Source organism: Aquarana catesbeiana, linkage group LG03 (genome assembly GCF_042186555.1).
Source record: "Aquarana catesbeiana isolate 2022-GZ linkage group LG03, ASM4218655v1, whole genome shotgun sequence".
Classification (NCBI taxonomy): Eukaryota; Metazoa; Chordata; class Amphibia; order Anura; family Ranidae; genus Aquarana; species Aquarana catesbeiana.
In genome coordinates, this window is record NC_133326.1 from 62,838,730 (window position 1) to 62,863,229 (window position 24,500).

The 24,500-nt window shown below is 44.1% G+C and overlaps 1 protein-coding gene across 2 annotated transcripts in view; it reads left to right on the forward strand.

Annotated features, from left to right (window-relative positions):
• The window catches only part of LOC141131399 (transient receptor potential cation channel subfamily M member 7-like), a 202,535-nt gene that overhangs the window by 159,385 nt on the left and 18,650 nt on the right, over positions 1-24,500 (forward strand). The window contains exons 26-30 of one of the 2 annotated variants that reach the window (XM_073618613.1): positions 4,328-5,037; positions 7,091-7,170; positions 12,856-12,952; positions 16,368-16,441; positions 17,599-17,639. In XM_073618613.1, the coding sequence (XP_073474714.1) occupies positions 4,328-5,037; positions 7,091-7,170; positions 12,856-12,952; positions 16,368-16,441; positions 17,599-17,639 (1,002 nt within the window). The remainder of the gene's footprint in view (positions 1-4,327; positions 5,038-7,090; positions 7,171-12,855; positions 12,953-16,367; positions 16,442-17,598; positions 17,640-24,500) is intronic. The other variant, XM_073618614.1, reaches the window with a different exon arrangement.

Sequence of the window (24,500 nt, forward strand, 5' to 3'; positions counted from 1 at the left end):
GGCCTCGAGCATCTGCCGAGGTGTACCAAGATGGCCGCCGGCACTTGCCAGATATTGGAGACACCGGGCCCTGGATCACACAGTTCAGGCAGGCAGTGTTAGACAGCACCCTGGCAGGGCCTTGGATGAGTGACCAGGCGGATGCTGAAAGGAGATCCACGCCTCCGAAGCCGGGTCGGACCGGCCGCGATGCACTCCCACAGGGCAGCTGGCTCAGGAAACACCAGGGATTCACAGGCTTCGCAAGGCCGCACTAGGCCAGACCAGGCCGCGGACTCTACTGACTGGGATCCACAATTCAGGCTGCAATTGAATCAGGGGAAGCCCCGGGACCTGTGGGGCAGACCTGGAGGCTCACCAGGTTAGTCAGTGGAGCGGATGGCAGCAGATGGCGTGGGGGATGCAGGCGGCCTCGTAGGCCGCAAGATGGCGGCGGGCCGCGATGGCGGCGAGCGAGTCCCCGGGGATCTTCAGGCGGCCCTCCGATGGCTCACTCTCAGTCCACCCCCTCTGGAGAAGCTGCCCTAGATGGATGATGGCGGAGCCCCGGATCGCGGCACTCTAGTGTGGAGGTCTGTGGTCTTGTAGGCCACAAGATGGCGGCGTGTCTCGGATGTGTGGAGCTTGCAGCGGGCCAGATAACACCAGCGGCCAGCCGGGATCCACAATATAGGCTGTGAGTGTGGCAGGGGATTCCCAGGGACCTATGGGGCAGATTTGGAGGCTCACCATGTTGATTAGTGCAGAGGATGGCAATAGATAGTTTCAGAATGTGCGGAGCTCCACAACAGCACGTCCTTCTCGGCTCCCATCCGGACACGCCCCCCAAATAACGGCTTTAATATAGCAATCTTTGCCCAGGACTCAAAAACACCACACTTTTTCTCTTACTCCCATTTCTCTACCTGACTTGGATCCCGATATGCCTGCTGTAGACAGGGCACCCACAGACGAGAATGAAGAGGACATTGAGGCAGTATTGGAGGAAGCTGTCGTATTATTAATACAACATGCTTGTTAAAGTGGAAAAGTTCACTGCTGCCACCCACAAAAGTCTTGGCATTATTCAGCTTAATTCTCCTTTGTCTCACTATGCCCTTTTGGGTACGAAGATACCTGTAAAACCCTCTAAGACCTTCCCAATTCATGAACAGATGTAATGTGCAATCTCTGATACCTGGACTACTCCTCCCAAAATCTTTGCCAGACTCTCTCCAGTAGAAAGAGTTCAATGAAGAGTAGTCTATTTCTGTAGTTGATCCTGCTGTCTTAGTCTTAAACATCTCACTGTACCTATTGAAGATGTTCCTCCTTTCAAAGATTCTGCAGATAGAAAGTTTGAGATACTCTTATATGGTTTCCTTACTGCAACCCTGCAACCAGCTCTCACTGCAGTTTCATTCAGTATGTCAAACTGCAGCTAACTGGATTAGGGCAATGCACAACCAACATGACCCTATTTTCCAGGATCATGCTTTAATAGAGCAATTACAGCATTTACCTTCTGCTCTTCGTTCTTGTGTAGATGCCCTGCAACAGGGGTGTCAAACTCCATTTCATTGTGGGCTGCATCAGTATTATGGTTGCCCTCAAAGGATCGGTTGTATCTGTAAGACTATATATAATTATCATGGGCTTTTTTTTCTCAGAGATTAGATGCAGGAACTCTACCAGCCCCCCTCCTTTCTTACTCCGAACCTCATCGAATGGTGCAGCAAAATTGCATTAGCATCGGGAGAATGTTAATGAAGTTCCGCCACATTCCAGCTGAATAAAAAGCCCTGGATGCGAGGGCCACTTGTGTTTGACACTTGAGCCCTAAAACATGCCATGAGATGACTTTCTAGAATGGCCGTGATCTCCATTCACATGCGCAGAATCTTGTAGTTAAGAGCCTAAAAAACTGAAGCCTCCTGTAAAAGATGCCTTACACATGTATTTTCAAGGAAGACATCTGTTTGAGTAATCACTTGACCAATTTTTATACAAAATGTCACAGGAAGGAAGGCTTATTTTGATTTTTTCCCCCACAGCGGAAGATTCTAACCCCCCCTTTTTCAGAGGCCTCTACATCAAGAAATAGAGTGCCTAGACTGCTCCAGCCAGGCTTCAAATCCAAACCCAAGTTGAGCCCTTCCTTTCAATGCAAGACTTGGGTCACAAAGCTCTGTTCCTAATGAAGGGGCACCCTTACACCTAAGAGTGGGGGACGTCTGTTTCAGTTTGCCTCTCTGGGTCACACGTCCCAGGTCTGTGGGTTCAATCGGTGGCTTCGAAGGGAGTACCAAATACAGTTTAAAACATTACCCCCTCACTGTTTTCTTCTCTCAAATCAACCAAAGACTGGTCAAGGACAGTAAAGTTTGCAAATGCCCAGATCCATTTCTTGTCTCAGGGAGTAGTTGTGCCACTATCCCACAAGACAGGATGAAAGGATTTTATTCAAATCGGTTTACGGTATGAAAGTCCAATGGGGGATATTCGTCCTATACTGGACTGAAAATCCTTTAACAAGTTCCTTAAAAACTCTCATAGAATCTGTATGGGCAGTAATTGCCTCTCAAACAAGGGGAATACCTAGCATCCATAGACATTCAAGATGCCTATCTGCATATTCCAATTTATCCTCCAAGTTATGGTCAAGACTTGATTGCATAAAGGCCAGAATTTGAAGCACAGAGTAATCTCTGGGACTGGAGTGCCTGTGTTCACAACAGGCGAAAGGATTTCCATCCCGGTTCACACTGGTGCAATGCGGGAAACCCTGCTATTCTGTGGCAGTTCATGCATCACACCTGAATCGCACACTGGTTCACACTGACATCTGCGACCCACTGGAGGTGTCAATGTAACAGTAATGACACCCCCCAGATGGGATTGCAGTGGGAACTGTCAAATGGTGCAGGAATCAAATTGCATAGGTGTTGAACACCCATGTGATCCCATTCCAGTGCGGACCAAAAAAGGGGTCCTGCACCCTTTTGGTGCAAATGCGATGCATTTTCAGCCATACAGTTTGTATGGCTGAATTTGCATCGCACAGACATCGCATTTGATCTGCACAGCAATTCAGTGCGAATCACATGCTATGTCTGTGATCGCACAAGTGTGAGCCCAGCTTCCAGGTATAATAGTAGATCTCCCCGAAAGTGTCTTTTCTTGCTTTTAGCCAGGTAGGAATAGCAGTCTGAAAAAACCCTCTATCTTTTAAGGCCTGGACTTAAACAGCCATGGTTGAATCTGAATACTTTGCCTGTGTCTTGTACTGTACTCTAAATTATGGAATGTACAGGTAAGTCAAAATCCCTCTTTTTTTCAGCTGCAAAATTGTTTTAGTAATGAAGACGGGGAGATTCGTATCTGTTATCTAATCAGGTTATACCAAATCAAGTATGCTCTGCTTTTGTTGATAAACCAACATTTCTGAAGTCTGTTCGCACAACATCATCCTAGTCCCGAAAACAGGCACACCATTTTCCCTTTATGGTATTGCCCTATTTTGAAACCAGCAGCTAGTAAAACATGCATTGTTTAATGCCTACATTTGTATTTTTTTGCGCATTGTCCTACTGAAGTGTATCTGCAGTATGTGACATGCTAGATTTCAGTCATGGTATTTCAGTTTAGCTGTGAGTGTTTTTATTAGCTTGACTGTTTACCAGGCAGATATTTAATATTAGAATAATTATTTAAATCCTCTGTGGTTTCTTGTAATTAAAGGATAAGCTCATCTTTTGGAACGTGTTACATGTTCCACCCATATTTAGGTTGGAACATATAACATGTTCCAGCTCCTGCTGCCTCCCGCTCACAGGGGCAGTGTGACAGCGAGCAGAGGATCTTCTCCCTGCACCTGCTGTCACAATCCAAAAACTGCACCGCCATGTGGGGCTCTGCCTACATGGCTGCGTGATTCATTTACAGTTTCCTGTAAATGAATGAACTACATGTACTGTCCTCCATCGGGGCAGAGTGTTGACGAGCATCCTTGTAGTTCATCCACAAGCCTTGCTTTCAAACGGACTGCCCTAAAGTATGTACAGGCTGAAAGCTGCAGGGCTTGTCTGCAGAAGCCTGACTTTGTACCCCTGATCCACTGATCACGGGTGCAATGCTTTCCAGGCTCCTGCAGGTAAAAATTGTAAATGCACATTTTTTTTCTCTTTTGCATAAATATATGCGTTTTATTATTTTTTCTGAACTTGGCCTTTATTATAGCTGGATTAACAATACTTAAAGTAAGTTTAAAAAAAAACACCATTATAGCAATAATGTAAAGTTTGAACATACGATTTTTTTGTATTGTAACACAGTTTTTGTTTTCTAGGGTGGAACAGATGTGTATACAGATTAAAGAGGTTGGAGATCGAGTAAACTACATAAAGCGTTCTTTGCACTCTTTGGATTCACAGATTGGACACTTGCAAGACCTTTCTGCTCTTACTGTGGACACCTTGAAAACTCTAACTGCACAAAAAGCATCAGAAGCTAGCAAGGTCCATAATGAAATCACACGTGAACTAAGCATTTCCAAGCATTTGGGACAAACATTGGTGGATGATGGGCCACTCCGTACCTCTATGAGGAAGAAGCAGAGTGTTGGCAATTTGTTTGGCTCTTCATTTCCACAGGGTAGCCCTGAGGCAAACAGCAATTTACTGTTCAATATATCTTTGAGGGATGAAAGAAATGTTTTGTATAAAAAAGTGACTGAAGACCCTTTCTTTCCACCTTGTAGAGAAAAACTTAATATTCCAGAGGCTGGTCCATCTGGAAGTGCCTTAGTTTCTGCTGTGGAATGTCCTGTAGAACTGCCAAGCACACGGGGAGCCCTGTCGCTTATTGATAATCAGAATCCTGTCAACATCCCCAGTAGTGTGCCAAGCTGTGTTTCACCCTCCGCTACATTTTTTGTAAGCACACCAACCCAACCGAGTTCAAAAAATCAAGCCGATGTGGCATCAAAGTTGGAAATACCTCTTCAGGAGAAATCTGCTAAAGAAGCTGAAAATACAGTTGAATTTGGAGCTTTCGTTGGTGGGTGTTTTTTTTTTTTTTTTGGTTAAACCTGAACTTCAGAGAGATATAAAGAAAAACTAATATAGTTAAAGGGGTTGTAAACCCTCGTGTTTTTTCACCTTAATGCATCCTATGCATTAAGGTGAAAAAACACCTGGCAGTGACTGCCACCCCAGTCCCCCCGTTTTACTCACCTGAGCCCTGGAATTTCCCACGGCGGAGACGCGCTCTTCCTCTGCCCAGGGTTTTCGGCTCTTGATTTGATAGATTGATAGCAGCGCAGCCATTGGCTCCCACTGCTGTCAATGAAATCCAATTACATAGCGCCGGGGGGGGGGGGGGGGGGGGCGGGTTCGAGTCGGGCATTCTGCATCTATGGACGCAAATGCTGGACTCGGGAGCGCGCCCACAAGGTAACCCCCTGGGAGAGCGCTTCTCCTAGGGGGTTATATGATGCGGGGAGGAGCTACCAGCGCCGCCGGGGGACCCCAGAAGAGGATGATGGGGCCACTCTGTGCAAAACGAACTGCACAGTGGAGGAAAGTATGACATGTTTGTTATTAAAAAAAAAAAAAACTCGAAGCTTTACAATCACTTTAATGATGCAATGGTAATAAAACTCCCACTTAATCTCCTGCACAAAGGCACTTGCACTAGGAGAGGGTCTGCAGCCCTTTGAGCCCATCAAAACTTAAATGTTTCACAATTGTGCTGTAAATAGCTTTTTAACTGATTACACAAGGAGAGAGTGTTGACCTCATCAGTCTTCTGCTACTGCTTTATTGTCCACTTATAGGCTGGTGACCAAGCATCTTTATTTGTAATAAAGTAAAGCAAGCTCACCAACCTGCCTGTGCTATCTAGGAAGGGTTCCTGTAATCGTTTCACTGAACACAATTACAAATACTTTGGCAGGTGAAACTATTTACATGTTTTTAAGCTATGTTTTTAGCGGTTTTAAGTTCTGTTCTGGTGTGTGTATGTGTGTGTGTTTTTTCTGTCTGAGTTGCTTTGAACTGTCTCTTTGCCATTCCATTAAAGCCTTTTATCTCAAGTGTTTACAGTACAGGACATAGTTGATTCTGATGTATATATGTGTGACTTCAGAAAGAAGAGGAAGTCACAATTGCCAGCTCTTAAGGTGATAGTTAAATTTGTAAAAGTATCTGATAATTGCAGGTATGTTCACACTGCTATTTCCTAGTACAACTCATTAAACAAGGGAATGAAGAGTGTATTTTTCCTTTCTATGGCTGGCCATACATTATATAATTTTCTTTAACAATTTTCCTTTAGATTTACCAATACCATATAATATGAGGTCAAACCTAAACGCTTTCAATTTTTATGCAATCATGCAGGTCCTTGTACTACATAGTTGAAGGTAAATCTAAAGGAAATTTAACAAGAAAATTGTATAATGTATGGCCAACTTACAGTGATTGTAAAGTCTAGTTTAAAAAAAAAAAAGTTATACTTACCTGCTCTGTGCGGTGATTTTGGACAGGGCAGCCCACATCCTCCTCTTCTCGGGTCCCTCTTCTGTGCTCCTGGTCCCTCCCTCCTGTCGAGTGCCCCCACAGCAAGCAGCTGAACCCCACGATCAGCTGTATGTAGACAGACCTGTTGAAAGCAATGGGAGGCTGCCAACTCTCACATTTAATTGCTCAAGCAGTAATCGGACGCTAGTGATCGTACCAGAATGCATGCAGTCTGCATCCAGGGCCGGTCACTCGCATATGATCACTGCTTGAGCGATTACATGCAAATGGGCATGATTATCTGTGAGAACTGGGCAGCCTCCCCTTGCTTTCAATGGTACTGCCTACTCGCAGCTAATTGCAGGAACCCCTAATTAAGGTTCTCGCAGCTGTTCGCACACAGGGTGCATTTCCAGGTGTGACAGCACCCCTTCAATCATTTTCTAAATATACATCGTGTGAGCCTGCCTTCGGGGTATATGTTGTAATGTATGCTTTAAAGACAGATGCAAATACATGTTTGCATAGATTTTAAGTAGATCTATAGGTGTTACTGTGTGTCTGAACTGGAATATTTTTTTTTTTTTTAGGTCATAGAGATAGTATAATGTTTCAAAAACTGAAGAAATCAGAACCCCAAAGTAAAGGAGACATAACCCCAGCCGAAATGGTAAACTGCAGGCTTGTTTATTATTCAAGTGCTGAAATGACCTGTGACACCCAAATTCAGGGACCACTGAGCATGACAAAAGCCCACAAACACTATAAAGATCTTAGGCATGTTTTACCTGTTTACAAATGATGTTTGCTGGATTGTTGCTGCTGTTTTGAATAAATGCTTGCCAATTCCTGATTTTCAGGTCCTTTGACTTAACATGAATCTATAAATAAATCACAGTTGCAGCCAGTGTGGATTTGATTTAAATCAAGTCGATTTAAATCGCTGGTAAAAAGGCTTGATTTAAATCCTAATTTTTAAAGAGCAACTGTCATCTCTGTCCTGCAGCGGCTCCTCTGACCCGTTGTTGACTCACCGACAGTCCCATTCACTTTAATGGGATTGCTGGTGATGCGGCAGTGACACAACATGTTGAGGGACGTGGCGGCAGCAGGTGAGTGGATGCCCGCTAACAGGCGCTGCCATGATGGATCTGAAATGACAGGTGCTCTTTAAATGTAAGGTCTTATTCTTGCTGGTAGTTAGAATCTTTAATATTTGCCAACAAAATTAAGGTTTCCTATTTAGAATAATAAGCTGTCAGGTTAGTAAAACAGCGATATCGGAACCAATTCAATCATACAGTTTGTAGTGTACATAGATTTGCAAAGCAATGGTATAAAAGAATATTCCTGAACTTTGTTTTATCTGTGAGTTTACCAAAAATGTAAATATTGCAGAATATACAGCCTCATGCTCATGCTAACTAAGCTCCATTTCCTGCTGAATAAACTAAATTATTAATGTATCTTAAATAGAAAATTATCTATAGATAGATTTTTACTCCAAAACTATTTTAATAAAATAAATTTGATAAAAATCAAAAAAATCTGATTTTAAATTAAAAAAATCAGATTTTCTTTTTTTTTTTAAATCATGGATTTTTATCCACCCTGGTTGCAGCGCCAAAAGTTGAATACTACTTCACCCAAATTGCAGCATCAGGAATCAGATATCTTAGCCTAGGTTCATACTATGAATCACACGGGAATGTGCTCTGCATTCCTGTACAACTCACATGCAATTCATTGCAAGCAATATGAACCCATTCATTTTGCATGCACTACTTTTGGAAACACACTGCAAAACAGATTGCATGGTACTTTTGTACCATGCAATCTGGTGCAGGCAAATTATCGTGATCATCCCAGTCATCAAGTGATATAAATGCACACTCACCAGATTTTAAGATCCAATTATCATGGAGGACAAAAGTGCATTCAAATTCTCTGCAAAATGACAGGAGCCCTCTGGGTAAAGTTGAATTTAATAAAAACTAGGATTATGAAAACAGAGAACATTCCCATTGTGTAGAAATCTCCTTTATTAAAAAACAAGCTAAAAACAACGACCATAAAAGTCAACAGCATAACTCGTATAAAACGATGTCTGTCCATGAGTCGGCACCATGTGTTGTCAGTACGCAAAGCTCCGCTCTACATGTTTTATCCTATGGGACGTCATTGGAGGCTGTGTGTGCACAGGCACACGGCTCACATCTTCCTTAAAATAATCCTCTGATATTTAATGCACCCCCTTTGTTTTATACATTTTTTTCTTGATAACATGCTATATAGATCAATGATTTGAGGTCTGGTAATATACAATGTAAATAGGAGAAAATATGCACAATAATAGTTGGGGATTTTTATATTGTATTATATGTCTTCTGCAGATTAGATTTTTATTATCTGTGTCTAAACACTTGCCACCCAAGCCATTTCTGACACTTCTCTCCTACTTGTAAAAATCATAATTTTTTTTACTAGAAAATTGCTCAGAACTATATATATATATATATATATATATATATATATATATATATATTTTTTTTTTTTTTTTTTGCGGGACTGCAACATTGCGGCAGACACTTCGGACACTTTTTTTCTGACCATTGACAATTATACAGCGATCAGTGCAATAAAAATGCACTGATTACTGTGTAAATGTCACTGGCAGGGAAGGAGTTAACACTAGGGAGCGATCAAGGGGTTAAATGTGTGCTCCCTCGTGTGTGTGTGTGTGTGTATGTATGTATATATATATATTAGGGTTGTCCCGATACCGATACTAGTATCGGTATCGGCACCGATACCGAGCATTTGCCCAAGTACTTGTACTCGGGCAAATGCTCCCGATGCCTCCCCCGATACCTTGACTGTCAGCTGTGATCGGCGCGTGGGGGAGTTACAAGATTCTCCCCCAGCGGCTTTCACCAGCTTTAGTGACAGACAGCGGTGATCGCTCACAGCTGACTGTCACTGCATCCTCCTCCATGCCCCCTCTGTTCCTCTGTCCCTCTCAGCTGTCCCCTCCGTTCTGCTCTTATCTGTCCCCTCCGTTCTGCTCTTATCTGTCCCCTCCGTTCTGCTCTTATCTGTCCCCTCCGTTCTCCCCCTCAGTTCCTCCGTCCTCCCCCTCCTCCTTCCTTTGTGTATGGATAGAGTCAGCTGACTCTGTCCATTCACATAACTGAAACATTGTAATCTTCTGTGATTACGATGTGTCAGTTTATGAATGGAGAGAAGCTGCTGTCTTCTCTCCATTCATTGTCAGTGCAGCTGACGCTGCAGAGAAAGGGACTGGGGATTCTCTATCCTCTGTCTCTTTCTCTGTCTCAAGGGGGAGATATCAGAGGTCTGTTAAGACCCCTGATATCTCACCAAAGCCCCCCAAAAGGGCTGATTAAAAAAAAAAAAAAAAACAATAAAGAATAAAAGAAATATTATTGTAAAAAATAAAAATTGTAAAAAAAAAAAAATAACACACACATACAACGTTCACCCCCTCCCCCCCCCCCCCCAAAAAAAAAAAAAGCAAGCACTGTTAAAAAAAAAAAAAAAAAAAAAATGAAAAACAAAACACTGTCACGTGACATTAAAAAAAAAGTATCGGTAATCGGTATCGGCGAGTACTTGAAAAAAAGTATCGGTACTTGTACTCGGTCCTAAAAAAGTGGTATCGGGACAACCCTAATATATATATATATATATATATAAATTATTATTTTTCTTTAGCAGAAACCCTAGGGAATAAAATGGCAGTCATTGCAATTTTTTTATGTCGCATGACATTTGCACAGCAATTTTTCAAACGCAATTTTTTTTTTTTTTATCACTTTTATTCCTATTACAAGGAATATAAACATCCCTTGTAATAGGAATAGTGCATTACAGGTCCTCTTTACGGGGAGATATGGGGTCTATAAGTCCCCACATCTCTCCTCTATGCTGTAAAGCCTGAGATTAAAAAAATATGTATCTTCGGCTTTCAAGCAAAAAAAAAAAAAAAAGCAGTGTTTACATCTGCTGGTGCTGGAAGTGACATCATGTGTCGCTTACGGCTTCCGAGGGTCATCGAGATGGCCAGGGATCATCCTGCAGCTGCAGGCATCATTCAGATATCTCCACTTCAAGTCCCCGACGTCCTAGGAGGTCAACCCGGGAAAGTCGTTAATAATAATGTTGGTTTGCGAATACTCCTGGAGATTATATGCACTATAATGGTTGAGATCATGTAGACTAATTACACGTAAGCATAGTTTAACCACGTAAGGACCAGAAGGATTTGCCCCCTTAATGACCAGGCCATTTTTCGCTTTAATTGACAATTGTGCGGCCGTGCGACTCTGTACCCAAACAAAATTGACATCCTTTTTATCCCACAAATAGAGCTTTACTTTTGGTGGTATTTGATCACCTCTGCGGTTTTTATTTTTTGCCCTATAAACAGAGTGACAATTTTGAAAAAAAAAAACATTTTTTTACTTTTTGCTATAATATCCAAAAATTAGTTTAGGCCAGTATGTATTCTTCTACATATTTTTGGTAAAAAAAATCTCAATAAGCGTATATTGATTGGTTTGCACAAAAGATATAGCGTCTACAAAATTTGGGATGGATTTATGGCATTTTTATTATTTATTGATTTATTGTTTACTAGTAATGGCAGTGATGAGCGATTTTTTTTTTTTTTTTGCGGGACTTCAACATTGCGGCAGACAGATCGGACACTTGACACTTTTTTTCTGACCATTGACAATTATACAGCGATCAGTGCAATAAAAATGCACTTGATTACTGTGTAAATGTCACTGGCAGGGAAGGAGTTAACACTAGGGGGCGATCAAAGGGTTAAATGTGTTCCCTCGTGTGTTTCTAACTGTGGGGGGATGGGACTGACTGGAGGAGGAGACAGATTGCTGTTCCTAATTACTAGGAACAGTAGATCTGTCTCCTCCCCTGTCAGAACGGGGATTTGTGTATTTAGGACATCGTAGCCACAGGCATCGGATCCCCCGCCGTGCAGCGGGCACGCGTGCGCCTGCTATGGCTCTTAAAGGAGCCGATGTACCAGTCCAGTGATTCGCGGGAACGAGCTGACCTTCCCCCATAGAATGACGGCAGCTGGTCAGCAAGTGGTTACATTTAGGTTGTAGGAGGGCACAAAATTAAGGGGTTGGACTAAATGTCAGGGGATTCTTTTAAGGAAATATACTTTGGGCGAAGCTTTGCATACTAATGTCACACGCGGCTGACTCACCGTGGCAGTGCTTTATATGACTTATGTTGTTGGCTTTTATGTTCATTATTAGCTTGTTTTTCATAAAAAAGATTGCTACAGTATAAGAGTGTTCCCTCCTATTTTATAATCCAAATTTTGGGGAGAGACAACTTTCCCCAGTGGGATCCTTTCATTTTGCGGAGCATTTGAAAACGCTTTTTGACCTCAACGATAGAAAATCAGTGGGTGTTTCTAAATTGGTAGAAACTAACTGAAACCCTATTCTATGGTTTGTTTTGATCTATTAGAATGAATAAGTTCACGTTAAAAGCACGCAAAAGGTCAGGGATAGCTCGTCTTAAAGTTCAACTGTTTGTTAAGAATAATGTTTAATGTCTCTAGTCTGGGAACAGGTGCACTTAAGTCCAAAGCCAGCTGAGATGCTTTGGATCCTCCATGTGGGGGCAAGTACAGGCATGGTTTAATATTCAATCTGTTGGGTTTCTAATCCAGATATTCACAAAAATGCCATAATTCTAATCCATAATTCTAACTTTGAGTACACCCTGTCCCTGGAATTCATAAAGAGCGTCATAGAAACTGCTTAGAAATTTGTCTCACGGTAGTGCAACAAATGACAGATTGTACCACAGATTGGTGTACATGTTGGTGAGGTATTGCACGTCTGACAGAACTGTTGCAAGCATCTCTCCTGCGAAGTGGTGGCATTTTACAGAGACATAAGCTATTTGGAGAAGTCAGGGGAATAATGGAAGCGTTTCAAATATTAGTTACAGAGAAATGTGAAGACAAATTTTGTCAAAATTTTCCCCAAGATGTGACACAATTGTACGTCTGACACGATCAACAATTTACTGGAACATTAGAGATGCCCTGTATACCTTCAGTTACCTTATTCCTTGTATGGTGGCATTTGTTTACAGCAGAATCATTGCAAATAAGAACTAGAATGTGTTGCACACCTTGGTACTAGCAATGAAAAAGTCCTAGGATATTAATTCATTTGGTGCAAGACTTTCGACTTCACACTTACATACTGGCATGTATCACAAACTGCCTTGATTTAAATCTCCAGTGTGGTTTGATAGAATTTTTTTTCCCTTTATTCTGTAGCTGGACCCATACCATCCTTCTAGCCTGAAACAAGTAAGATCCTGTGCCGGATTCATGGAATTTCATAAGATCTCTCAGTCCTTGCGCTTAGACCAGTGTAAGTCTTGTGGGGAGATAGTTTGTTTGCATAATAGATGTGACATACAGTCACGCATCTTCTCTTGTGTTATACCCACGTACACAAGTGCCGAATATCGGTCGGTTCAACAGAAACCAGCTGACATTCCACCCGTGTGTACAGCAGCCTATCCAGGCAAACATCCGGCTTCTATTGAAGGGGCATGACTGAAAAATATCTGACGATCGGCATCCTATTACCGCTCTTTGCCAGTGGCTGTGGGCGCTGACCGGTGTGTGCTGGCATTCCTCCTGGCAGAACACAATAGCTCAGCGGGGAGATCTCTGTACTAGCATCGAATAGTTAGGCTGCCCATACATTATATAATTTTCTTGTTCAATTTTCCTTTAGATTTACCTTGAACTAAAAAAATTGTATAATGTATGGCCAGCCTTAGTATAGCGGCTCCTCTCAAGCTCCCCAGTTTTTCTTTTTTTTTTTTCATTCAGCTTGCTGGGTTGAACGTAAAAAAATAGAACTAGTAGTGTGTACCTAGCTTCATGGATGTCTTAGGAAAATTATGACAACTAAAATCCTCATTAGTTACATAATCATATTCTTTTGGGGCAAACAAAATTTAAATGTATTGGACTAGCTGCGTAATCAGAGTAGCTCCTGTATCTATCTGCACTTCTTTTAAGCAATGGAGGCAATTTGTGGCTGTTGGGAAGGGCTTGTCAGGGTTGTGTACATTGCTTCCTGGAGTGTCAGAGCACACTGCCTCAGTACTTTTCCCTTAGGAGCCCTTATGTATCCAGTGGACTGGCTCCTCGGAGGAGTTAGGCCCCTTTTACACTGGGGCGGTTTGCAGGCGCTATTGCGCTAAAAATAGCGCCTGCAAACCGACCTGAAACTGCCGCTGCCGCCCTCGGGCTTTCACACTGGAGCGGTGCGCTGGCAGGAGAGAAAAAAAAACTCCTGCAAACAGCATCTTTGGCGCGGTGAAGGAGCGGTGTATTCACCGCTCCTGCCCATTGAAATCAACGGGGCAGCGCGGCTATACTGCCGGCATAGCGCCGCTGTAGCGGAACTTTGCGGGCGATGCACCGCCCCAGTGTGAAAGGGGCCGTATGGAAATATCAAAATGTCTTGATGGGTGAATGTTTGGAGGAACGGGCATTCCTAGGCAGAATGCATTTGTATGTAGACTGCCGTAGGCAACATCCCCATGTGGTGCTGAGCCTCCATGATTGAAAAAACTGAAAGGCAATGAATTTAAAGGGATGGACCAGGGACAAGGCAAAGGGGACAAGGCAAAGGCTAGATGATGCTAAACATCCTTCATCCAGGAAATTAAAGCGGGGGTCCACCTATCTATCATTTTTTTTTTTTTTTTAGTTCATTCACAAACTTTTCTTCTCAGCATTACATACTCACATATTGTGTGTAATATGTCCGCTTGTGTCAGATTTCGCCCACAAGCATTTATTTCTTGGATGTGGTGAATGCTGTGCTCCCAGCATTCACCGCTCGTTCCCGCACATGCTCAGTGGCATCCTGGGAAGCCTGAGACTAGCTCCCAGGAGTCTGGGAGAGGCTAGAAACACGCCTACTCCCACGGGAGGAGAACCAGGAAGTGCAAAGAAGAATAGAAAAATAAAAGGTAATTACGGCGATTTAAATTTTTTTAAACGGCATGTCAGCATCTAGGCAAGGAAGAGAATACATACAGATATTGTTCAAAATTTGGGTGGAACCCTGCTTTAAGTGAGCTGTTTTAGACTTGCTACAGCTTCTACTGCACACTCTGAGAAGCCCACAATAAACAATTAAATCAGAGTACGCAATATCCGGAACAGGAGAGGAGCCTGTACAGCCGTGCAAGATTTAAGTGGAAGGAACGGCAAAGGTTCAAATAACCCCCCACAATCAATTAAACAATATAAGTCCATTGTTATGTGTACAATTATTTAAATGTAATATGAGCTAACGTGGATAGATTATCACAATAAAAACCACCTCATCCCTGAAATGTTCAAATAGACATGACAGATTGGATGGGACTATAACGGTGCAATCGAAATCAAACCAAGAGAATATATCTAAAAAGTCTTATTTTTTTTAAAAAACATAGGCTTAAAACCCATAAATGTGGTCCGTGAGCTGTTTAGAGTGGCATAGACGTGAATCTCCACATGTTTCACCCTATTGGGCTTCCTCATGGAATGCTGTTCGTCTAGGGTCTCAGCTTTCCTGAGATAAGCTTTCATAAAAAAAACTTACAGCAATGTTCACAAATTTATTTAGTGAATGATGAAGTGCAATATCCACTGCAAAGCTACAGGTGGCCACAGGAGGCAGACATGGACCGTATTAGGTTAAGCTGTATAAGTGAATTACAGCGGGGGCAGGGTCCACAGTACAGGTTATTCAAATGTTAAAATGCATCAAATCCTGTGGTCTGTGCATGTGTCCGGGCATGCAGCCAGGGACACACACAGACCACATGGCTCACGCTGCTGTCAATATGTCCAAGGAGACAGCGATGGGAGCCGCTGCTCCCGTGCACATCACTGGATTGGATCAGGCTCAGGTAACAATAAGTGAGGGCTTGGGAACTTTTTGTGTGCAACAGCCCACCTCGATCCATCAATGTTGCACAAGAGACTCGGCTGTCCGGGACTCTCCCTCCTTATTGGCTGAGACAGCAGTGGGGAGCCATTGGCTCCCACTGCTGTCAAAGTCAGTAAGCCAATGAGGAGAGGGGGCGAGGCTGGGCCTCAGCTCCCTGTCTGAAAGGACACAGGCAGCTGCGGCTCGGCCGGTAGCCCCCATAGCAAGCTACTTTCTGTCAGGGCACTCGAGAGGAGGGAGGGGCCAGGAGTGCCGAAGAGGGACCCGACTAGAGGAGGATCGGGGCTGATCTGTGCAAAACCAACAGCACAGATGAGACAAGTATAACCTGTTTTATTTTTAACAAAAAAAAAAAAAATGAGACGTTAGTATCACTTTAATGCATAGCATGCATTAAGGTGGAAAACCTTAAGGCTTTAGAACCACTTTCAGACTAAAGCTTATGAGCTGCCTGTGTAGCTCTGACGTTGTTTGTTACCAGCACATCTACATAATTGTATTTTGCATTACTCTTGTCTTGGTATGTATAATACAACTTCTGGTGTTGCATTTAGCACTTTTCACAGTAGCAGGGAGGTGCAATTATATTTGGCATCATAAGTATCATACCTTCCCAGGACAAGGGATACTTTAGTGGTTACCAAAGCTTCATATACAAGAAAGAGTACCACCGCCCATCTAGGTCTTCTTCTGGTAAATGTAGCAGACACAAAAGCTGCCCAGTTACATATAAACTCTGATGTAGGCAGCCTCAAAGTACATACAGCTAACATCTTTGTTATTCTCCTTATCCGTTTCTTACTTTGTATTTTTTCTCTAGTGCACAGTAGCAGTCGAAGAGCATCGCTGACTGAGGAGGCAACCAATGTGGACTCTAAAGAGGTTTTTATAGCGGTTAGGACAATTCGTTTTGTTTTGTAATGCATGTTTGTCCCAGAAAAGCTGAATGGCTTTTAGACGGCCTTGGTCTATTAAGTGGAATTTCTTTGAACGGTTTCATTTAAATTGGCATGATCAAGGTCCGATCCTGTAACATGAACAGTGTGGGAAAAAGGTCAAGATAATGGTCTGCTCAACAGAGTGACCTAATTCTGCTAAATCTTTCTGTCAGCAAACCCAACTGTCACTGCACTATGTAATCATGAGCTTTTGTCATGTCTTGTAAGCACAAGCAGTCAGATGGATGGACCCATGCAGCCAAACTCATGTGATTTATACTAAAGACTGCAAATCTGTATAAATTTTGAAGTAATCATAACATAATAAATATTGTGTGTTTGTAAGCAATGTGCATGCACACCAAAACAATCAGTGGTGGCTGGTGGTAATTTTTCTTGGGGGGGCGGCAAACAGTAGCACCAACCCCCACCGGCGGGCGGGTCTGGTGCACTTACCCCATATATGCAGCGCTTCACCGGCGCCGATGGGTATTCCTTTCCTCTTCTCTCTACGGGCACCGGCGGCTTCAGTTTCCTCCCTCCTCCTCTGCGGCCAATCGGGAGTCTTATCTTTTCGGTCAACCGGAAAAGGTCTCAGACCTGTTTCTGATTGGTCGGATTGAGGATCAGTGTTACAACAGCCAATAACACCTGGGTGGGCTCATGGCGCAGTGCTCTGCGCTCCAAGCCCACCCTATTTTGAAGCCTATTGGAATCTATGGCTCTAATCAGGTGCTTCAAAAAAACAACACCGCTACCGCAGTAATTCAGGCGCCCGCCGTCCTGAAAGGGGCCGGACACATGAATAGGTGGCAGCCGTGAATAGATTCATGCTATGCATGAATCTACCCAGTAACCATATAGGAGGTGGCGTGGATAGAGGGGGCGGCGCCCTGAATGGACAGGCCGCCACTGAATACAATGTGCACCAACTTGTCTACTTCATTTGAAAGATAGGTTGGTAGATAGTCCTAACTGGTTGTAAAGACAACCGCTCCATTTTCTGTTCATCAGTTTTTATTAATTTGTTTTGTATTTTTTTTTTACCAGTAAATGGTATTAATTGTAGCATCTGGTTTTACTGTGTAATAGTGTTTTATGTTCCTTTCTCAGGATTGGTTGCAAGCCCAGTCATCCACCCTGGGTAAACCCATGTAAGGAATGCCTATCTTACTTATTCTAAGCTTGCACTAGACATTTATTGTAAAGGAAAACGTGACATTTGCTTTATTACATATAATTTCATGCAGTTAAAGTGTAACTTTATTCAGAAAATGAAGTTCTACTACATCTCCTCAGGCTGGCCCCCTTTGCAGGTATAGCTATGTAAAACATTAGAAACAAGTGCCTGTACTGTTTAAAATGCAGGTATATACGGTCTAACCCTGCTGTGCACATGCTCAGTTGCTCTCTATTTTTAGAGGTTGAGCTGCTGACAGCCTAAAGATATACTGCTGCTCATGAGCTCTGGGCTTCAGCAAAATGGTAGCCTCTAGCGAGAAAAAAGTGGAGCAATGCTGGAGGAAATTTACAGAACACAATCATTTTGGAAGCATAATTATTAATGTGTAATGTATGTTCCTTGCTAAAGAACATTATTTTTTATCACGCTGTTATGGGTAAAGTTCCACTTTAAATTTAGTGGCCAGTGTACACACTTGGGAAACTAAATTTTACTTATGCGTAGAAGGATTAGTTGTGAGAAATCTAAATATTTGCGTGGATGATTTGTCTGTGCCTAAACTAGTCATGCTAGCCCAGATACATGATGTAGGGGTGTGACTGGCAGGACCTGTAGCATGCTGAGATGTCAGCAGCTGTATTTTAAGTCATTAGGTGTTGAGCAGTTCTTCATATAATCTTTAAAGCAAGTAAGAAAGTACTACTATGTTCTTTCCAGTGTTTTAAGTAGCTTTACATATAATTAAAATATCTCAGTATAATTAAACATTTAAGTACAGTCCATGATTTTTTTTTTTTTTTTAATTTGTACTAAAAGTTAAATTTTCAGGAGAAGCTTTTTCAGGGTCTGCCTCCTTCATTCAAGCTCTACTACTTGGACCAAGAAGGGATTAAGCCCCAAAAGCTTGATCTGATATTTTTAACTGTTGGTGCAAATGATATGGCCAGTACCCAACTGTATTGTTTCATGCGCACTAATATGGATACAATCTACTTAAGCATTATGGAAGATATTCTGAATATTTAGCTACTGTGTTTTTTCTTTTTATGATTATTGATATTTATGTCAGTAATGCCAGCATCTGGGCACACTAGTTTGATTCAAGAGGTGACAACAGCTCGCATCCTGATTTTCAGGGAGCCTTTAGTTCCAAATTAAGTGCTTTCAATGATTAATCTTTACAGGTGTCAGGAATTGTCTGCTATTTTCTGCTGCAAAATGAGTTTTATATGCAAATTTTCTGAAGCAATGTCATAGCCTGTGAGTTTTGGGCATGACATTAAAGCCAAATTGAACCCTCTTTATTTTTAAGTAAGGCATCAGGCACATGGGTGTGTTTGGGTAGACAGCGTAATTGGCGGATGTATTTCTGTGCCCAGGATACACAGCTGCTGTGTGCAGTAGCCCTTGGTAAGAAAGGTTGTATGCAGGTTTATGCTGCTACTTGTGTAAACCTGTGAATGTGTAAACCCCTGTGCCTCTGGATGATATCTGGGTCCACAGCTGTAGGCATGCGCAGTATTAAGTAGTGGCTTAAACCATTAACAGTCATTCATTACTATGGACAGCTATACAGTGCACCTGGAAAGTATTCACAGCGCTTCACTTTTTCCACATTCTGTTATGCTACAGCCTTATTAAAAAATGGATTAAATTCATTATTTTCCTCAAAATTCTACAAACAATACCAAATAATGACACCATAAAAGAAGTTTGTTTGAAATATTTGCAAATGTATTAAAAATAAAAAACGAAAAAAAAACACACATGTACATAAGTATTCACAGCATTTGCTCAATACTTTGGCACCAATTACAGCCTCAAGTCTTTTTGAGTATGATGTTACAAGCTTGGCACACCTATTTTTGGGTAGTTTCTCCCATTCTTCTTTTGAAGGACCTCTCAAGCTCCATCAGGTTGGAACGGGAGCGTCGGTGCACAGCCATTTTCAGATCTCTAGAGATGTCCATTCGGGTTCAAGTCTGGGCTCTGGCTGGGCCACTCAAGGACCTTCACAGAGTTGTCCTGTAGCCACTCCTTTGTTATGTTGGCTGTGTGCTTAGGGTCGTTGTCCTGTTGAAAGATGAACTTTCACCCCAGTCTGAGGTCCAGAGCGCTCTGGAGCAGGTTTTCATCAAGGATGTCTCTGTACATTACTGCATTCATAATTTCCCTTGATACTGATTGGTCTCCCAGTTTTTGCCGCTGAAAAACATCCCTACAGCATGATGCTGCCACCACCATGCTTCACTGTAGGGATGGTATTGGCCAAGTGATGAGCGGTGCCTAGTTTTCTCCAGACATGACGCTTGCCATTCAGGCCAAAGAGTTCAATCTTTGTTTTATCAGACCAGAGAATTTTGTTTCTCGTGGTCTGGGAGTCCTTCAGGTGCCTTTTGGCAAATTCCAGATGGGCTGTTATGTGCCTTTTACTGAGGAGTGGCTTCCGTCTGGCCACTCTACTATACAGGCCTGATTGGTGGAGTGCTGCAGAGATGGTTGTTCTTCTGGAATGTTCCCCACTCTCCACAGAGCAAAGCTGGAGCTCTGTCAGATTGACCATACGGTTCTTGGTCACCTCCCTGACTAAGACCCTTGTCCCCCGATTGCTCACTTTGGCCGGGCGGCCCGCTCTAGGAAGAGTCCTGGTGGTTCCAAACTTCTTCCATTTACAGTTAATGGAGGCCACTGTGGTCATTGGGACCTTCAATGCTACAGAAAATTTTCTGTACCCTTTCCCAGATCTGTGCCTCCATACAATCCTGTCTCGAAGGTGTACAGACAATACCTTGGACTTCATGGCTTGGTTTGTGCGCTGACATGCACTGTTAACTGTGGGACCTTATATAGACAGGTGTGTGCCTTTCCAAATCATGTCCAATCAACTGAATTTAACACAGGTGGACTCCAAACAAGTTGTAGAAACCTCTCAAGGATGATCAATGGAAACTGGATGCACCTGAGCTAAATTTTGAGTGTCATGGCAAAGGGTGTGAATACTTATGTACATGAATTTTCCCCATTCATCTTTCAGGACAGCACCATAGAGAGACACCGGCTCCTCCCCTCTTAGGAAACACCGCCTTCCAATTCAATATTTAAATCTCATCCTCCCAACGGCCCCTCAGTTCAGGTGTTTCCTCCGGTGGGGAGACACTGCTTGGGAACCGTGGCGGATCAGTCAGGGAGACTGAAGCCAAAGATTTGGTGTGAGGAAGAGGGGGAGTCGGGTCTCTCTAGCTCTTTCCCTCTACTATTGTTTATTCAGTTAGGTAAAGGCTGGGGAAGCCATACTTACCTGTTTTTAACTGAATTGGCGCGCCTCAGCCTCTCTTGGGGAAAGAGACAGCTGAGGAGGTCCGTGTTTCTTCTGCCCAGGGGGGCGCTGTGGGAAGTGCCTGAGTCTCTCCTGCTTGTGCAGCCAGCGTTTGAAGCTCTATGGCCGGGTCGGATGACGGGTGACGTCAGTTCCGGCGAGGGCGGGCACTTCCGACGATTCCGCGTCTTCCGGTTCCGGACGCGGGGAAAGAAAACGGACCGAGCGTTCGGCTGGTGCGACCCTCTTGCTTTGCTGTAGAGTCAGCTGTCGGGGGAAACGATCGACCACCATCCTCAGCGGACATGTCTGAGACAGAGGTCTCTAGAACTGCTCCAGGAGACAGTAGCACCAGCCATGCTAAGGTAAGTGGAACCCTGGGGTGGTGTTCCCTTGCCTAAATCCCGATAGCTTCACGGGTGTTCTCCCCTCACTGGTGGTTGGGGGGAAGGGGAGTGTGTCTGGGACCCTGGTGGTGGTTGGTCCTGGGGGGGGCACTCCTGGTGGTCCTCTGTAAAAGCACTGGTGGGATTGGGCATTTATGGCAACTCTCTCTCTTTCTTTTTCAGAAAGCCACAGAGAAAAGCAAGTCGCCTCATGGTTCAAAGAAAAAATGCCCCTCTTGTAGAGTTAGTATGGGGGAATCCTGGACCAAGGCACTTTGCAAGGAGTGCATTGATGGATTAGTCAGGGAACAGGCAGCAGAACAGGGTACAGATCTTGCTGCATCCGTCAAAGAGCTTTCTAGCACCTTTCAGTCCTTTAAGGCACTCTTTTCTAGCTTCCAGTTGCCGCAAGCCCAAAGCAGTCCTTTACCAGTGCAGCAGAGTGTTACACCTAGCCCAGTGGATACTCCCTCTGTTAGTGGAGAGAGACCAGGGGGCTCCAGAGTGGAAATTGAGGAGGAGCCAGATAGCACCGCTTCAGATTCTCAAAGGGAATCGGATGTGGAGGAGGTGGATGGGGAATCCACAAAAACCTCTCGCTATAAGCTTTCCCTGGACGAAGTGGAGGAGCTCTTGGGAGCTATTCACACCACTTTGGGAATTCAGGAAGAAAAGAAGGTGTTATCGCTCCATGACCAAATGTACAAAGGTCTTGGGGAACAAAAAAGGAAAGATTTCCCAGTCCATGATGTTTTGGTTGAGGCCATAAAGAATGAATGGAAAGATCCTGAGAGAAAACCTTTCTTTTCAAGGGCTTTGAAGCGAAGGTTTCCTTTTTCAGAAGGGGAGTCTCTAGTCTGGAATAAGACCCCTAGGCTGGATGCTGCTTTTTCTCAGGTTTCCAGGCAAACAGATCTGGCCTTCGAGGACATGGGGGTTCTTGCAGACCCCATGGACAGAAGGATGGACTCTCTCTTAAAGAAGTCCTGGGATTCGTCACAGGGAAACCTTAAGCCTGCCATGGCGGTCACAGTAGTGGCCCGCAATATGGAATATTGGCTTACGCAGATAAAGGCGCATATTGAGGCAGGAACGCCAAAAGAGACTATTTTGGCTTCCTTTCCCATGCTACTTAAGGGTGTAGCGTATATTGCGGACGCTTCCGCCGAATCAGTGCGCATGTCCGCAAGGTCTTCAGCCCTCACTAATTCGGCTCGAAGGGCCCTATGGCTTAAGACGTGGCAAGGAGACAGCGCGTCTAAAGTTAAACTCTGTGGAATTCCCCTCACAGGAGATCTCTTGTTTGGCCCAGGGTTAGAGACCGTTTTAGACCGGACGGCCGATAAGAAAAAGGCCTTTCCCATTAAAAAGAAGTTTGGGGAGCAGGCTAAAAGAAAGTTTCGCCCCCAGAGAAAGTTTGAAACCCCAAAAGGAGAGCGGCAGAAAAAAGCTTGGGGGCAGAAGGGCAAGGGGCGGGGAGGGGCGATTTTTCGCCCTCCTGAACAGCCCAAGAAGACCCAATGACGGGGTAACCACGGTGGGAGGAAGATTGGGGGCCTTCCTCCCACAATGGGAGATGATCACCTCCAACCAGTTTGTGTTAGGGATCATAAGAAGAGGTTACCAGCTAGAGTTCTCAGAACCTCCTCAGCACAGACTTCTGGTCACCGAGCTGCCAAAGTGTGCAGAGAAAGCGTCAGCTCTTCTATCCTCCCTACAGGAGTTAGAGGAACAAGAGGTGATAGTGAGGGTTCCTGTAGAGGAGATAGGCAGAGGCTTTTACTCCCACATTTTTGTGGTCCGCAAGCCTTCGGGAAAATTCAGGCTTATCATGAATCTGAAGCCTCTGAATGTCTCAATTACCTACAGGAAATTCCGGATGGATTCTATCTATTCGGTGAAAGCGCTTCTTCCCCCAAATTGCTTCATGGCGTCAATAGACTTAAAGGACGCTTATCTGCACATTCCAGTCGCAGAAAGTTACCAGAGGTTTCTCAGACTGGCGGTGAGAACTGGGGAAGGAACGTTTCATCTACAGTTCAAAGCACTCCCCTTTGGACTATCCTCTTCCCCCCGCATCTTCACCAAAGTGATGGTGGAGGTCCTGGCTTTCTTGCGGCTCAGAGGCATCTCTGTAGTCGCGTACCTGGACGACCTACTCCTGTTTGCTCCTTCCCCGGAGCAGTTGTACCAGGATCTTCAGGTAGCAAGAGACAGCTTAGAAAACCTGGGATGGCTCTTGAACCTGGAAAAGTCCAGTTTGGTTCCGGCCCAAAAGGTCACCTTCCTGGGCTATGTACTGGATTCGACAAAACAAAAAGTGTTCCTTCCAGCAGAAAAAATCCAGAAGGTGGACAGAGCAATATTACTGCTCCAGGGCAGCAGTCAGATCTCAGTAAGGAAAGCAATGTCAGCACTGGGCTTACTGACTTCCACGCTTCCGGCAGTTCAGTGGGCAGGGCTGCACTTTCGCCCCCTACAGCTGTTTATTCTGAGTGTCTGGGACCACAGTCCAGCATCTCTGGACTCCCTTATATCTGTGCCAAGTCAGGTCAAAAGGTCCCTCTGGTGGTGGAGGAAAGGGGCCAATCTCTCACAGGGCCTGGAGTGGGTTCTTCCAGTGTCCATAACGGTTACGACCGATGCGAGCGGCACAGGGTGGGGAGCACACCTAGATTCCAAGATGATGCAGGGCACCTGGGAAAAAGAAGACGCAAAGAAGTCCTCGAACTGGAGGGAACTGAGAGCAATAGAGTTGGCTCTCAGAGCTTTTCAGAGAGAACTCCTGGGGCAGCATGTGAGGGTCCGTTCGGACAACTCATCAGCAGTGGCCTACATCAACAGGCAAGGGGGAACCAGGAGCAGATCCTTGTGGGGTCTGGCAGAATCCATCCTCAGGTGGGCCGAAGGGAGCATTCTCTCTCTCTCTGCAATACATCTGAAGGGGGAGCAGAACCACGTAGCAGATTTTCTGAGCAGAAAAATGCTGAAGGAAGGCGACTGGGTCTTGAACCAGGACATCTTCGAGATGATTACTCGGAAGTGGGGGGTCCCCTCCGTGGATCTCTTCGCCTCAAAGGCGAATACGAAAGCTCGTCTGTTCTTTTCCCTAAACAGATGGGACGGAGCA